This window comes from Nycticebus coucang, chromosome 12 (assembly GCF_027406575.1).
Source record: "Nycticebus coucang isolate mNycCou1 chromosome 12, mNycCou1.pri, whole genome shotgun sequence".
Classification (NCBI taxonomy): Eukaryota; Metazoa; Chordata; class Mammalia; order Primates; family Lorisidae; genus Nycticebus; species Nycticebus coucang.
The window spans coordinates 51,077,614-51,094,229 of NC_069791.1; the positions used below are offsets into that span (position 1 = coordinate 51,077,614).

The following is a 16,616-nucleotide window of genomic DNA, read 5'->3' on the forward strand; positions in this document are numbered from 1 at the left end:
TAGTAGAAAGGCGACCAGAGAAGGCAAAACTAAACTGACAGTCTCAACATAGTGATTGGATTTGCGGGAACAAGGGCGCAGATAAAGTTCCTGAGATACTGGCCAATCGGCGTTCAAGACTGTCTGGGAGACCGGGAAGGGGACGAAAGGGTTCTCTGGTCACATGCCGAGTGGTCTAGTGGGAGGAGCAGTTGCCCAGCGGCCTCTCGGTGCTTCCTGTTTCCGGTTCCCGGAGTGGAGCACAGCGAGGCGCCGGGGGAGGGCTGGCCGCTGATTACGAGCTCTGGGACCGGGGTCTGCGGCTGGCCCATCGCTGGCCCGGTCTCCCAGCCCCAGACAGATACCCCCGGGGGGATTCTGAGCTTTGGCTACTCCGTTTGCCCCCGACACGTGAGTATGAGGGGCGTGTAGGAGGAGGCGGGTGGGCTGCTCTCACACCTCGGCGTCTGTGACAGGAGCTGAGGTTGCAGGATCTCGCTTAGCCAGAGATCGGGCCAAGGATCCCTAGGGCAGAATAGAGGCGGAGGCGTGAGGACGAGGAGGAGTGAAGAAGAATGGACTTCCAAGAGCAACGATTTGGAAGGCAGGAAAAGAAAGATCCCTGGGTATGGATTCCGTTTGAGGGTTAACTGGATTTACTTATAAAAGGAATTTTGGCCTGCATCAGATGGAGAAGATACGGCTATAAGCTGTTGGAAAGAACACCTCACCGAGTGAGATTTCTGGAACCCTGGAAGAAGTTTGATGGGGATGCGAGTGTGGTATGACAAAGAGTGGCTAATAGAGGAATTATCTTGTGTTCCTTGTCGTAGGGAGCTTCCGCTCTTGGGACATAGAGCTACTTCTCTGAGGCTACTTCTCTCTTGAGTTTTTTCAACGTCGGGCCTTTTAGCCAATTGGGGCTGCTCTTCGAAAAGTGTAGGCTGCTGGAGAAAAGGATAAGGGCTCCTACATCAGAAATGAGCCAGCGGGAAGAGAGGAGAGATTCCATTGAAAAATGGAAAATGACCATGACTAGTCTTGAGTCTTGATGGGGAAGTGAGTGCTACAGAGCCCCAATGGTGTAAGTTGCTTCCCAATTCCTGGCTTAGTCAACAGACTACCCAACCCTTGCATTTCATACTCTTCCTGATTGTTGCATCCCTGTGTTTATCTGAAGTTTTCCATTAGATAGATTTATGCCATGAATCGTACAAGTTGCCTCAATAACTTCACACACATGTGTAACACTTGTATAATCTAAGGCAGGTATCTTTAAACAGGTAACTATAAACATCAGTTTCCTCATCTTTAAGATAGAAAAAATTGGGCAGGGATGCATTGGCTTACACCTGCATTCCTAGCACTCTGGGAGACCAAGGTAGGAGGATCACTTGAGGCCAGAAGTTGGAGACCAGCCTCATCAAGAGCTGAGCAAGAGCAAAACCACATCTCTACCAAACAGAAAAATTAGCCAGTTGCAGTGACTTGCCTGTAGTCCTAGCTGCTCTGGAGTCTGAGGCAGGAGGATAACTTGAACTCAGGAGTTTGAGATTACAAACTCTAATTATGATGCCACTTGCACTCTAGCCTAGGCTACAAGAGTGAGACTGCCTCAATAAATACATAAAAGGGGAAAAATTATGCCTGACTGTTCTGAGTTGTGAAGATTCACAAAACATAATCTTGGTAAAAACATTCAGAGTGTGTGCCACTTTATCAAAGAAAAGCAGCTAAATTTATAGCCAAACCTAAAGCAGGAAAGACAGAAGAATACAATATAAATGTATTCTCGTCCTAACTTTTTGAATAAGCAAATGAAAGGTAGTGTGACCCAGCTAACTGAATGCAACGTGTTTAACCCTTAATCCCTTCCCATTTTGTGAGATTTTTTTGTTGTAATTTAGGAAAAGAATTTATCAGCTGTTAACAAATAAGCAACTAACTTTGAGAACAAAGAGTACAGCCACCTGTGTGAGCATCCCTCCAGAACACTGCTGGAAAAAAGATCTTGAGAGCACAGAATGCTAACTTTTAAGTTAGATCCTGAGAGAATGTAAGGAAAATGGCATGCTAAATCAATCTAACAAAAGAAGTGTCCTGTTTTTAGTGAATTAGCTGGGTCAACTTGTGTGTTGAGCAATGGGTTAACTTAGGGAAAGTGGGGATTTGAAGTCCAAATTCTTTATTTCACCTCCTATTCAGTGAACTGAGGAGTCACTTACTCTTTACTTCTTTGTCAAAAGAAAAAAGCACAGCTTTGGCGGCCCACTCTCATCCTCCAAAAAGTATAATAATAAGAGGAGATGTGTGTAGTGGTTAAGCGTAGACCGTGAGCTCTGGAGCCAGACTTTCTGGCTCACTCTACTAGTGAGTTGTGTCTCAGTTTTCTTATCTGTAGGGTTGTGTGGGTTAATTACTTAATATATGGTAAGTGCTTCAGATGGTACCTGGCGAAGGCAAGCACTCTATTAAGTATTTCCTGCTTTCGTAGTTTTGGTGCTTTTAAATATGTTATAGAGACCTTAGAACTTTTGGCTAACTATGATTACTCTGTGGTAACTTCTTTATATCATTATAGTGAGTTGATACTGGGGGTTCACAAAATCAAGTAGATAACTGTCCAAGCATTTGTTGCCCTAGTGGAATATGGGAAATAAAAGGTCAAATGTTAAATTTCTTTACGGAAGTAGCACAAGTACATTCAGGGTTAGGGTTGGAGCTTACATTTTCTCATCTTTGAACTCATTAATGCCTGTTAAATTTTGCCTATTCAAGTATTATGTTCTAAAAATGCAATGCAGTCAAGTGGATCAGCAAGAAAAAGAACTAGAGGACTTTAAAGAGTTTTCAAAACAGGGGCGGTGCCTGTGGCTCAAGGGGTAGGGTGCCGTCCCATATGCCGGAGGTGGCGGGTTCAAACCCAGCCCCGGCCAAAAAAAAAAAAAAAGGGTTTTCAAAACAAAGTCCAGACTTGTAGCATTTTATTATAAGTAAGAAAAGTTTCAAGGAGTTAAACCTTTGTAACAGAAAAATTAGTGATACTGTTACAGAATAAACAAGTAGCAATGACCCAAGGGATCATTAATGGACATTACTGGATACCAGAAGGAATTTTTTTGAAAAGGGAAATAAGTGTATCCTGAGTATGGAGATGGATTAGAAGCAAAGCCATGCATTTCCTTTCTTAGAGCAGTACAAGCAGCAAGTGATTTGGGTTTATTAAATAATAAAGTGACTTTGTGATTCCCAAGCGTTGTCACTGGTGTATGGAAAGACAACTGTACTTACTATCTAGAAACCCATGAGGTTTGTGACCTATAAAAGCTGAGGTGGGTTTTGGAAGACTTTTTCAAACCACTCATTTTGGCTTAGTCTTCTGTAACTTAAATATCTGAATGATTTTTCAAAAAAGATGAAACATTAAAATAGGTAAATAGGCAAATATTAGTTTAGGTGTTATGGCTAAGTGGTGTTTCTCTCTATTCAGCATTCTTGTGAATATGAACAAAGATGTTCCTAAATATTGATATGAAAAGTTACACTTCAAAGTATGTAAGTTTCTTTCTCTATTTTAAGTTTCTTACTTAATAACTTCTAACTAGTCCTTATCAGGTATCTTTTAAAATTCTAATTTGAATGTTTTCTTGGGACAGGCCGCTTGTTTAAGGTATATTTGTGAACTAGTATTAAACTTGGAATATTGCCATATCTCAACCTAACCTTTCACCAAACAATAAAAAAGACAAGGATGCCTCCACCAAGGCTATCATTAATTTTTTTTTTTTTTTTGGCCGGGGATGGGTTTGAACCCGCCACCTTCGGCATATGGGACCGGCGCCCTACTCCTTGAGCCACAGGCGCCGCCCAACTATCATTAATTTTTTTTGGTTCTTTCCCCTTTTCCCTCTTTTCACCCCTATAATTTGTTCTGAAGGACCTGCCTATAAATTATATAAAATAATTTATAAATTAGTTCCCTGCTACAGGTGCTTCTGTTACAGCGATACTAAAATGTAACATTTGTTGCATATGCCAAAGACTCTTGTATTTTCTGCCCAATCAAAATGCCATTCATTTACTACACATTCATATGCTTTATCTCTTTCCCTTCTCACCTGATCCTGCCTGCCCTCCCCAAAACCCAAAAGGATGTTCCCCTTCCACAGCTGCTGGAGGATTAGACTCCTAATGCTACTACTTCTGGCTGTGGCAGTGAAAGACTCCTGGCAGACAGAAGAAAAAACTTGTGACCTGGTAGGAGAAAAGGGTAAAGAGTCAGAAAAAGAGTTGGCTCTGGTGAAGAGGCTGCAACCACTGTTTAACAAAAGGTAAATGAAAAGAACCTAACAGGGCTTAAGAAAGTGGTATATTAAAGTGTCTGTTATTGCTTGAGGTTAGGAGTTTGGGACCAGACGGAGCAAGAGCCAGACCCCATCTCCACTAAAATAGAAAAATTAACCGAGTGTGGTAGTTAGTGGTGAATGTGATCCTTAAGAAACAAGGGAAGCTGGGCAAGATGGCTCACACCTGGGAAGCCAAGGCAGGTAGATTGCCTGAGCTCAGAGTTGGAGAACAGCCTGAGCAAGTGAGACCCTATCTCTACTAAAGAAAATAGAAAAAGAAATTGTAAGCGTTGTGGCAGGTACCTGTAGTCTCAGCTACTCAGGAGGCTGAGGCAAGAGGATCTGTTAAGCCCAAGAGTTTGATGTTGCTGTGAGCTATGATACAGCAGCACTCTAACCAGGGTGACAGAGCGAGACTCTGTCTAAAAAAAACACTTTAGGCTCTGCGCCTGTAGCTCAGCGGCTAGGGCCACCAGCCACATACACCAGAGCAGGTGGGTTCAAACCCAATCCAGGCCTGCCAAACAACAATGACAACAAAACCAAAAAAATATCCAGGCGTTGTGGTGGGTGCCTGTAGTCCCAGCTACTGGGAGGCTGAGGCAAAAGAATCACATAAGCCCAAGAGTTGGAAGTTGCTATGAGCTGTGATGCCACAGCACTCTACCAAAGGTGACATAGTGAGACTCTGTCTCAAAAAGAAAGAAATGAAACTAGGGAGTATCCCATGAACATAGTCCATTATCCACGGAGATATAGTAGCATCCCTATGACACTTCAGCATCCCTAGAATAAGCATTCTAAAAATATCTAGGCAGTGCCCATAGCTCAGTGGGTAGGGCGCCAGCCACATACACCAGGTCTGACGGGTTCAAACCCGCCCATGCCTACTAAAACAACAATGATAACTGCAACAACAAAAATAGCAGGGTGTTGTGGTGGTGGCTGTAGTCCCAGCTACTTGGGAGGCTGAGGCAATAGAATCGCTTAAGCCCAAGAGTCTGCGGTTGCTGTGAGCTGTGACATTACAGCACTCAACCAGGGTGACAGCTTGAGACTCTGTCTCAAAAAAAAGAAAAAAAATATCTAGAATATGTCTTGGTTGGTACATTTGAAGTCATTTATTGTCAACCATAAGGATGTCTGTCTAGATGATGAATATCTTGTAAATCAACAAATACTATATACTATTACATTTAACTACAATATTGTATAATCTGTAAATTGAGCATACTTCTTTTTTCTTAAAGAAAGGTCAAGGGGTACTGTTCTTTCTGAGGCTGTGAAAATGACTCTCTTCTTTCTTCCCACTTCTCTTTACAGCTTTGAAAGCACTGTGGGCCAGGGCTCTGACACATACCTGTATATATTCAAGGTATGCCGGGAAGCTGGCAACCACACTTCTGGAGCAGGCCTGGTACAGATCAACAAAAGTAATGGGAAGGAGACAGTGGTTGGGAGACTCAACGAGACTCACATCTTCAATGGAAGTAAGACTTCTCTTGTTGATAAATTGATCCCAAGTCCCTCTGACAATCCTGTATAGTTTGGCCTTTCCTCGGCTCTTAGAATGTCATGGGTGTTTTGGCTCCCCTGAGACTAAACCACAGGATGCCTAGTGCCACAGCTCCTCTGGAGCCACAGCTCAGGACATTTTGAGCTTAACATTCAGTGAAAAACTTACACAAAAGGAATCTAGCCAGACTTCTGTAGCCTAAAGTCCTTTTATTTGCCCAAGACTTAGTGAGTTCAACCCTAGGGTTAAAAATACCAACTATCGCCATTTCTCATCAAATTAATCAGCATTTCCTAGTTAAATTTTAAGAGATCAAGCTTTTTGGTAATACTCTACAAAAATTTTCCCACCTTGAAAAGACTACGTAAGCATCCTCCTATAGCAGATAAATAACTAAATTATTCAAGTATTTAATTCTCTTAATACTATTGATAATAATAAAAAAAAAAAAAACATAAAAGAGTTTGGAGATAGGGGTTGTATGACAGAGTTCTGGACCCACCTCATTCTATTTCCCAGGCCTGTGACTTTGAAAAATCATTTTACCTTTTTGACCTTGTATTTTCATATGCTCAATTGGAAGCAAAATCCTTACCTTATTAACTTCACATGCTTTTTGAAGCAAGTATTTTGCGAAAGAACTTTGAACTTTGGTAAATACCAAAGAAGAGAATTACATTTCAGTCTTAAAAATCAACTTTGAATTTATCTTTGCCTGCTTTTAAGTCTTAGACTTCCCCCTCCTGCCCAACAATTGGAACATCTTTTACTTTTAGCAGGCAGTCAAAAATGTATGAATTAGTGTTAAGGTATGGATCACAATTGTTTTTGTACCATCAGTTGCCTACTTTTTTTTTTTTTTTTTTTTTTTTCGTGGTTTTTGGCCAGGGCTGGGTTTGAACCTGCCACCTCCGGCATATGGGACCAGCGCCCTACTCCTTGAGCCACAGGCGCCGCCCCAGTTGCCTACTTTTAATGTGGAAAATTAAGATTATTCTTACATGGGTATCTCATTCTGAGTGGTCTTAAACAAGGGAACACAAAGCTTTGTAAAGAAGTAAGTTTGTCATTTCTGGTATGTAGAGCTCATACTGATGAGTTATAACCAACTTTATTGAATTCCTTAGTTTCCCTCTGCCATACTACCAAGGTCTACCTCTGCTTTTCCCCCATAGCTCCATCTTCCTTGTCCCTCTTCAGGTAATTGGATCATGCTGATCTATAAAGGGGGTGATGAATATGACAACCACTGTGGCAAGGAGCAGCGTCGTGCAGTGGTGATGATCTCCTGCAATCGACACACCCTAGCGGTGAGGCACCCTGGGGTATTTGAGCCCAGAGAGGAGATTGACCTGTGGTGGGAGAAACTATCCAGAGGGGATGATACATGAGAAAATTGGGATGGACGTGAGAAAATTAGGAGCTTAGTTTTTTCCTGTGTCAGACACCCATCCATCTTCATGGAAAATAGGCTACTGAACCAAGGAGTCAATTTTTTTTTTTTTTTTTTGTTAGACAAGAATCAAAAGAAAAATACTTGACTACGTAAGTGTTGTATTCTGTCTTCTCATCATCAGGACAATTTTAACCCTGTGTCTGAAGAGCGAGGCAAAGTCCAAGATTGTTTCTACCTTTTTGAGATGGATAGCAGCCTGGCCTGTTCTCCAGAGATTGCCCATCTCAGTGTGGGTTCTATCTTACTTGTCACGTAAGTACCCTTTTTTTTTTTTTTCCTTTATCACTACAGGCCTCCCTTTTTTTTTTGAGACAGAGTCTCACTTTGTCACCCTGGGTAGAGCACCATGGTGTCATAGCTCACAGCAACTTCAAACTCTCAGGCTTAGGCAATCCTCCTGTTTCAGCCTCCCAAGTAGCTGGGACTACAGGCACCCACCGTAACCCCCAGCTATTTTATAGAGACAGGGTCTGGCTCTTGCTCAGCTGGTCTGGAACTCCTGAGCTCAATCAGTGGTGATGATCTCCTGCAATCGACACACCCTAGCAGTGAGGCACCCTGGGATATATGAGCCCAGAGAGGCCTCTCAGAGTGCTAGGATTACAGGTGTGAGCCACCGCACCGGGCCCTCCTGTTTTAAGGTCAGTAACTATTTGATGGTACATTGTATGTGTGCATATGTATGCATATACTGTAATTAGAGAGGATGACTTTATGCAAAAATTCCGACTATAAAATATATCTTGACTTTTGTTGCAGTTTTTTTTGTTGGTTGGTTTTTGAGACAGTCTCACTATATCACCCTAGTAGAGTGCTGTGGCATCATAGCTCACAGCAACCTCAAACTCTTGGGCTTAAGCGATTTTATTGCCTCAGCCTCCCAAGTAGCTGGGACTACAGGCACCTGCTACAGTGCCTGTCTTATTTTTTTATTGCAGTTGTTGTTTAGCTGGCCTGGGCCGGTTTGAATCCACCAGCCTGGATGTATGTGGCTGGTGCACTACCCACTGAGCTACTTTGCAAAGTTGGCGCCACCAACTTTGCAAAGTTTTTGAAAAAATTAACGTTTAGTTTCCAATATTTACCTTTGGAGGTGGGATTTTTTTCCCCTATTGGAGGACTGGACAATTCTTAAACCATCCCATTAAATTAAAACTTTTAGAGAAATTGAATCATGTATCTATTGGTGATTATTCTTGGCTATAAGTCAAAGAACCGCACACTGTCATGTATTTTTTCTGAGCCTTTGCTTTTCTCATACTAACAGCGCTGTAATTTTTTAAGTCTCTCTGTTGCCCTGGGTAGCATGCCATGGTGTCATAGTTCACAGTAACCTCAAACTCCTGGGCTCAAGCAATCCTCTTGCCTCAGCCCCCCAAGTAGCTGGGACTACAGGCTCCTGCCACAATGTCTGGCTAGTTTTTAGAGATGCCCACGGGCTAGTTTTTTCTATTTTTAGTAGAATGGGGTCTGGCTCTTGATTCACCCTCCTTGGCCTCTGAGAATTCTAAGATTACAGTTGTGAGCCACCCACGCCTATAAATGGTTTTGTAAGAACATTACCCCCCACTTTTTTCATTTAACATTACTACCCTTTTTTTTCCATGGAACATAGCTTAAAAAACAACTAGTTTTCACAGTTAAGTATAGCTGTCTTTCTTCCTCTACAGGTTTGCATCCCTAGTAGCTGTCTATATCATTGGGGGATTCCTATACCAGAGACTGGTGGTGGGTGCCAAGGGAATGGAGCAGTTTCCCCACTTAGCCTTCTGGCAGGATCTTGGCAACTTGGTAGCAGTAAGTAACCGGGCAACTGGTTAAGTATGTAGCCTGCATACAAGGTGGGGTGACCAAATATCCTGGCTTGCTCCGACTTGGACACAGGACGTTGAGTACTAAAACCACACAAGTCCTAGCAAACCAAGGTAGTTGGTCGTTATGGTAGTAAGTGACATAGCTAGATCAGCACTGATGATTTCTTCTCCTGAATCTGATTTAGCTATTAAGGGACCTGCATGGGGAGAAGGTAAAGCCTAATTAGAACAAACTTTTTCTCCTATTTCATCCTGGAGAATTCCAATTCTTGCTGCACATTCCTAGATTATATATACTTTGCCTTACCCTAAAGTTAGATATTCCAGATTATCATTACCTTCTTTTGCTTTTTTCCCAACAGGATGGTTGTGACTTTGTATGCCGTTCTAAACCCCGAAGTGTGCCTGCAGCCTATCGTGGTGTGGGGGATGACCAGCTGGGGGAGGAGTCAGAAGAAAGAGATGACCATTTATTACCAATGTGATTGCACTTTAAATGTCCAGCCTTTTCTTCTGTCCCCCAAACCAAAGCATACTCAGCCAGATTTCTCAAACAGTCCGTACTCAGGCCTCTCATCTCACCCTTACTATTGCTCTTGCTTTCCAGTTTGCTTTTGACTTGTATCCTTTTCTCACTAGTAGAACTCCCTTCCCTTGGTTCCCTATTTTCTGTTTTTCTCTCCCTAGAGGTACAGTTATGAGACTCATATACTAGAGCCTATGAAAACAGAGGGTATTGCACTCTTGGTATCAGAAGGTACAAGTAAAATAGGTATAATGGGCAAAAGGGTGCAGCAGGCTTCCTGGCCCTTTGTTTTTTTAACACATTTTCACAAGTTTTTGAGACACTGGATTTCTTTAATTAAAACAAAAAGGCAAAGAAGTATTATTTATACAGGTTTGATTGCTTTCATGTTATTACTCTGCACCCTACAGTAGTCTCCATGAGAATCTGGTAAATTTCTTGCTGCTTGGAATTACTTTGCAGTGATTACTTGGTTATAATCCATGTACTCCCATTTGTTCTGAGCCTGAAGATATTTTAGACTTGCTTCTCCCACCTCTGGGATTAGGAAAGGAAAAGTGTGAAATATCCCAACTACAGGATTACTAGATACCATCACATCACTTGTTGGCATTGGAGTAACTTTATCGCTGGACTTGGGGCCCTGCATTGTAGGCTTGTGGTTAACATTCCACAGAGCCAAAATGCCTACTCCAGTTTATTAGAGAAGTTGAACTGACCTCCTTTGCTAACGGAGTTCCGGAAAAGAGAAGTCTATTTACTATGCAGTGATGGCATCTTCTTGATTTTTTTTTTTTTTTCTCTCATTTGTAGTAAAAGCTGGCAAAATTTTCTTATTCCCATTTCCTGCTACCAGCATTTCTAAACATGTTGCACTTTCTTCGCAGGCATGTGGTTTTAGTTTTTTGGGGTTTTTTTTAATCTTCTGGAAAGGGAATGGAAGCAGATGTGGGACATCTAGAGTTTTGCTGTTCTCTGCTTTGGGTGTGGAATGCTGCTGCACCTGTCCCTTCTGCTGGCTCAGGGAAGTATCTTCTTGCCCACATTTCTGTGGAGAAAGGTTTTTAATCCTCTGATGCTTCCATCTTTCTGTTTAGGCCATGTGCCCAGAAACCTGGGCTGATCTTTCTGTGATAGTGAACCCCTGGGCCACTGAAGAGTAACATGGCTCCACTGGACACAAAAGAGGGATGGAAAAAATAGACAGGGGGCCCTTTATAAGCCTTCAGAGAAGAAAATGAAATTATTTCATCTTTGGACTTTACTATTGGAATGATTTTTCTTCTTTCTAAACAGGGAAAATGTTATAAAAGCATCTTTTTTGTTATTTCTTGCATCTCTCCCCCAACACCCTGGTGTTTTAAAGTGAAAACAAAAGAACACCACTTTTTGTACAAAAACACTTAATGATTAAAAAAGAAACAAAATTTGTTGGTTTAGTCATTTGCATGAAAAAAAGAGGGTAGGTACTGGAATGGTGTAAGAGATGAGACCAATTTTCATCCTTTTAATGAGGAAGAAAAAATATTTAATATTTTTTGTATAAGGAATAGCGCCTAAGGCAGGTTCTTACACTCCTGACCTCAGCCCACACACTCCTGTTTTATAAAGCTATAGGACAGGGTAGAGTTAGAACTGAAAAGTAGGGTAGAAGACATTAAATTGGAAAGGAACAAGGGATGCAGAAAGAGTAACAATAGCCACACATGTGCCAAACACTTTTAGTCCCTGCAGCGAATCAGAAAGATGCCAACCATGTCTCTACACTGGCTGGGAATCCTGCTGTGGATGCAGGAGAAAATACCCAATACTAAGGGAATAAGTGACAACAAAGAAAAAGCTCTGAGCCACAGCTACGGTTGGACAATCCAGAGGGAAGAGGAGGTATCAGATTTTGCTACTTGTATCACACAAGCTAGAAAAACCCTACCTCTCCCACTGGGAAGGCAAACCTACATTCCACCCATTTCCTTGCCTTACCATACTATGTAATTCCTCCTTTTGAAGAACTTGGGCTAAGTTCCACTCCAGGATAAGGCTGAGCAGTCCTAGTTCTCTAGACTGCTGCTTTTATAGAGATTGGGTTAAGGTAGGTGGGAATGGTGAGAATTGTAAAGAACTTTAAAAATAAAACAGAACCCAGAGAAAAATGTCAAAGCTGCCACCATGTAGCACCAGCAACTAGTTCTTACTTTTCTCTTTCTGGTCTCAGTAATCCCCACTACAGAAGGTTACATGATTGAAACAGCTCTTTCTTCCCTGCAAAGTCTGCTGGTACCAGGTTATAACCTGGACAGTGGAGAGTGTCTGCCTTCAGCTGGTTTGTGCAAGAAAGCCACGTTAGGTCTCCTTGAGGACATTTATCTTAGCACAGATCTTGAGGGCAGGGCCCAGCTTGATGTTCATGGCACTCATAAGATGTTCTTCTTTAAGTAATAAAAGGGCCTGTCCATCAATCTCCTGGGAACGAAACTCCTCTGCAATCTCTTGGCAGCCTAGAAAGAAATGGTAAAAAACAGGTATGAGAAATTGCTTGGTAGCATCAGAGGATAAGACAGGGAACCCAAGCTGAAGACAAACTGAGGCATAAAATGGTTAATCTCAAAATACTTGTCCCAAATTCAGTAACGCAAAGGTGTAAGATGGCAAAATGAAGTTAGAATGACTGGCTTAAAAAAAAGCCAAGATAAAGAACAATTCAGTTGTTCAGCCATAGAAATAATTCAAAAAGTTTGGGGGAAGAGGCATTTACCAAAAATAAAGACATTTTTACACTGTCAAAAAAGACCAAATTTTTGTTTAAGGGCCTAGAATTTAGATAATACCAAGAAGGTAAGGGTGATTTGTTTTTGTTTTTTCTGGAGAAATCTCTTGTCAACATTAAAGGCAAGGCACGGTGGCTCCCGCCTGTAATCTCCAGGAGACTGAGGCTAGAGAACTGCTTGAAGCCAGGAGTTTAGGACCACCCTGAACAAAAGCAAAACCCCATCTCTACAAAAAATAGAAAACTTAGGCATGGTGCCAGGTGCCTGTAGTCCCAGTTACTCAGGAGACAGGCAGGAGCATCATTTGAGCCCAGAAGTTTTGAGGTTATGCTGAGCTATGATGAGGCCAGTGCATTCTACAACGTCTCCAAAAAAAAAAAAAAAATGTTTACAAACAGCCCTGCCTTGAAGGGAATGGGGTAACAAAGATCTTTACTTTTTAATCTCTGTTGAAAACTTTTATCCATGGTGGGTATCACAGTTAATTACACATAAAAATATATTTTATCCAAAGCTTACTGCTGAGAAAATAAGAAATGAAAATCAAACACTGAAAACTTGCTAACATGGTAGAAGACAGTATCAACCCTGAAAGAAATATAAAATTTCTTACTGGGTGACCTAAGGAAAATAATCTGGGTTCTTGGGTTCTGTTGGAGACCCTTAGTACCTTGAAGAGATGCGATAAACTCATACACCTCCTCTACACTCCAACGGCTGGGATTACTGGACAGGAACACAGGGTTGATGCCGTGCAATTCCGGTGTAGGTGGAGCCATATTGGGATTACCTAGGTCACGTTCTCCATGCCCAGCTCTTACTGATAAAGGCCCAGGAGATGTTGGAGAGAGTGCTTCATCATAACTGGAATTATCTGAACCCCGGCTAGAGTCCTCTTGACCCTACAAAGAAAACAGTAAACACAGTCATAAAGCTCCTTTCTCCCCCTGCCAAACACCCTGGGTTAGGCACAGAAAAAATTCATCACAAATGAAATGATCTGCATTTCCTTTGCAAATGCCCGAAGTCTACTCTTAAGTATCTTTCAAGTATAAACTGTTACCACTTCCTTTATTCTCCCCTTGTCCTAATAATTGATCTAGATTTTCACTACTCAAACAGTGTAAGGAATAACAAATACATGACCCAGTAGTAACGGTGAGAGAAAATAAAGGAGGTCAGGATCTCTTGCAATTTGTAGTAATCGACATAAAAACCAGTGTTTTGGGCCTCTGAAGAAGTAAAACACACCTCTATATAGGCTTTTACCTGAGCAAAGGTATATGCCCTGTAGGGGAAGAAACAAGTCCATTTTAAAGGCAGTTGGCTCTGCAACAGCAGCTCACCCGGTGGCGTTTGCCCTGAATCTTAGCACGGGCAATGTCAGAGGAGCTACGACGGGGTCCACGCCTGCGAACGCGAGCATAGTTGGCTTCTTGAAACTCTTTCATTTTTTTCCTCTTCAGCCGGAACTGATGGCTACAACTCACATTGTACCTACAGGACAAGCCACGTACAGGATGTCAAAGGTACTATAGAAGACCATGTAGATTTGATATTTTTATAGGTTTTTTTTTGTGTGGTTTTTGGCCAGGGCTGGGTTTGAACCCACCACCTCTGGCATATGGGACCGGCGCCCTACTCCTTGAGCCACAGCATAGATTTGATATTTTAAGAGCTGATTTGGAGAAGGGAATAAAAGCAAAGGAGAAGACAAAATACCAGCTGTGAGATTTTCCTGGGGGAAGGATGTATCATTAGATGGAGATTATCAGTGCTGAGGGCAAGAACAAGGATGCCTAGAGTACCTCTTAGCACAAGTCATGGAGCAGAACCTCTTGGAGCCACGAAACTGCTCTGCAGGAGCATACTTCCCACAGTACTCGCACTTGAGGAGATTTGCCTTCTTCTCTAACTCTGAAAAATAAAGCATCACTGGACAGTCACCATGGGTTTCTGCTATCTCCTCTGGCCATCATTACGTAGCTGGATTCTAATTATTCTCAGGGTCTGCTGCCTACACAACCTGAGAATCCCTTAAAAAGTCCAACATCCAAGGCCAGGCGTGGTGGCTCACGCCTGTAATCCTAGCACCCTGGGAGGCCAAGGCAGGTAGATTGCTCGAGCTCAGGAGTTCAAGACCAGCCTAAGCAAAAGCAAGACCTCATTGCTATTAAAAACAGAAAAACTAGTTGGCATTTGTGGTGGCCACCTGTAGTCCCAGCTACTCAGGAGGCTAAAGCAAGAGGATCGCTGGAGCCCAAGAGTTTGAAGTTGCTGTGACCTATGATGCCACAGCACTCTACCCACAATAGAGTAAGACTATGTCTCAAAAAAAAAAAAAGTTCAAAATCCAAAACCATGAAGACTCCTCCCTTAAGAACATTATGAAGTCTTTAAAGTCTTCCTGACCTTAAGCAAAACTATTTCCATTTAAGATCTCTTTCTCATTTTATCCTAATTCATACTCTCAGAGTTCAGATATTCCATATCTGAATAGGAGAGAGGAACTAATTACTAATATCTAGAAATATGTAAGATCTTCCTTCCACAAAGATTTCTAAAAGCAGGGGGGAAATGTAAATAAAAGTCCTTAATCTGAATTATAAAATTTAGAATAAAGAGAACTATAAATTAAGAATATAAATGTACTATTTTAGATCATCTTCTGAAAAATACATTCTTATAGTAAAGAATAATTCAACAGATTACTTTAGCTTGATAAAATTCTCTTAATCCTGCTGCTTGGTGGTGCACGCCTATTGTCCCAGCTATTGGGGAGGCTGAGGTAGGAGGATCCCTTGAGCCCAAGAGTTGGGGGCTGCAGTGAGTTTTGGATCGTGCCACTGCACTTATCTTTAAAAATAATTTTTTAAAAGAAAAGAGAAAAATTCCCCAAATCCTATATAACTTCTTTTGTGTGATTCTACATACTTTGATATATAATATGATTTCTGTGTATAGATGGACTCCATATTATTCCTAATCATACTTAAAATAAATAGGAATTACTCTTTTACACTGAGTCCTCAACATATCCCCGGAGCTTCCTTCCCCCAGAAGGGTCTCTAAATAAATACTCACCAGCAGATGGGCTGTCTGCCCCCAACGGGCCACCTGATTGATTTTCATTCAGCCCTGTTGGAAGGCCAGCCTGTAGTGGCTTCTCAGATTCCTTCAGTAACTGAGAACACCCCACCTGTCTCAGGAAAAGTTTATACTTAAGTTAGCCTAATTCCTTTCTGCCTCTCTACAGCTTTTCCCAACATTTCCCACCATCATGTCTTTGCCTTGTTCTCTGAGTTAATGGCCAAGTCTGGTTCAGAAAGAATCTCTTTCAATAAAGCAAGCAAGAGTCTCTAACTGGCTTTTTTAGGATATGCCACTGGAGAACAGGATGTTACCCGGGCTCCCCATCTCGTCCTTTTCCTTCCTTTGATGCGGAGAATGAATTAGGAATCAAGATATGTTCCAGTCCTGGTTCTGCAATCTGTGGTATCTAAGAAAGTCCCTTAACTTCCTTACCACAATTTTCTTCATTATAAAACAACCTAATTTATCTAACACTACAGTTTTAAAGCCTACTTTCTTTTTCTCTCTTCTTCCCAACATTTTCATTTTCTGGTCCACAAACTCTTTCCTTTTCTCTTCCTTTCTTTCTTTACAACTAAGGCCATTCCCTAATTAAACAGTTCTACACCTTTTGTTTTTAGTAGACTTTGAAAAAACCAAGTCCCCACTTGAAAGTCCCACCTTATGGCCCTGTCCTCACCGGGAAAGGTTCTGCTCCTTCCTGGATAACAAAGCCTTCAATGATGTGGGTGAGAATCTGGGGCTTCACAATGGCCTGTGGGGGTTTTGAGTCACCCATTTGTCTGGACACCATGGCTAATGTAGGAGCTGATGGGGCAGGGGTCAAGGCTACTAGTTCACTGCTTGGGGTATTAGTATTCACATTGGCCACTGGTTCAGCTTTGTCTGGAAAACAAACACAGATTAAGGAACAGATAATGGAATAACATAATTGATCCATCTATTATCTGAGCCAGCCTAATCTTCCACAATAATCCACACTCACCCCTGATCACTCACCCTGGAGTCCCTGTTTTTGGAGCTACTGTTTTGTCTACCAAGTTCAGGCCCATTTTCTACTGAACCAGATTTATCTTTTCACTCCCTCAGAACACTTCTTTATTCCCTATGCACTCCAACAG

The 16,616-nt window shown here is 41.9% G+C and overlaps 2 protein-coding genes across 8 annotated transcripts in view; one reads left to right on the forward strand and one right to left on the reverse strand.

The window, feature by feature from the left end:
* Positions 1-11,064, forward strand: M6PR (mannose-6-phosphate receptor, cation dependent). 5 transcript variants are annotated; one of them, XM_053554637.1, is made up of 9 exons: positions 1-390; positions 813-1,063; positions 4,131-4,310; positions 5,649-5,815; positions 7,042-7,151; positions 7,419-7,549; positions 8,968-9,094; positions 9,474-9,592; positions 10,735-11,064. In XM_053554637.1, exons 2-9 carry the CDS (start codon positions 1,059-1,061, stop codon positions 10,769-10,771), a joined length of 876 nt encoding a protein of 291 aa, XP_053410612.1. In that variant the 5' UTR covers positions 1-390; positions 813-1,058; the 3' UTR covers positions 10,772-11,064. The 5 variants fall into 5 exon arrangements, with proteins under 5 accessions (XP_053410612.1, XP_053410613.1, XP_053410615.1 ...); XM_053554638.1 differs by having other exon boundaries at positions 4,149-4,310; XM_053554640.1 differs by lacking the exon at positions 813-1,063 and having other exon boundaries at positions 4,149-4,310.
* The window catches only part of PHC1 (polyhomeotic homolog 1), a 26,072-nt gene continuing 19,404 nt past the window's right edge, over positions 9,949-16,616 (reverse strand). For all 3 annotated transcript variants that reach the window (XM_053554635.1, XM_053554634.1, XM_053554633.1), the window contains exons 10-15: positions 16,175-16,380; positions 15,487-15,601; positions 14,211-14,319; positions 13,749-13,899; positions 13,073-13,304; positions 9,949-12,132 (exon numbers count right to left, since the gene is read on the reverse strand). In XM_053554635.1, coding sequence (XP_053410610.1) covers positions 11,978-12,132; positions 13,073-13,304; positions 13,749-13,899; positions 14,211-14,319; positions 15,487-15,601; positions 16,175-16,380 — 968 coding nt within the window. In that variant the 3' untranslated portion in view covers positions 9,949-11,977. The remainder of the gene's footprint in view (positions 12,133-13,072; positions 13,305-13,748; positions 13,900-14,210; positions 14,320-15,486; positions 15,602-16,174; positions 16,381-16,616) is intronic.

Bases quoted from the DNA above. Each gene is read 5' to 3' on its own strand.
- M6PR (XM_053554637.1), top strand. The intron at 4,311-5,648 runs GTAAATGAAAAG...TTCTCTTTACAG, and splicing joins CAACCACTGTTTAACAAAAG to CTTTGAAAGCACTGTGGGCC. The intron at 7,550-8,967 runs GTAAGTACCCTT...CTTCCTCTACAG, and splicing joins GGTTCTATCTTACTTGTCAC to GTTTGCATCCCTAGTAGCTG.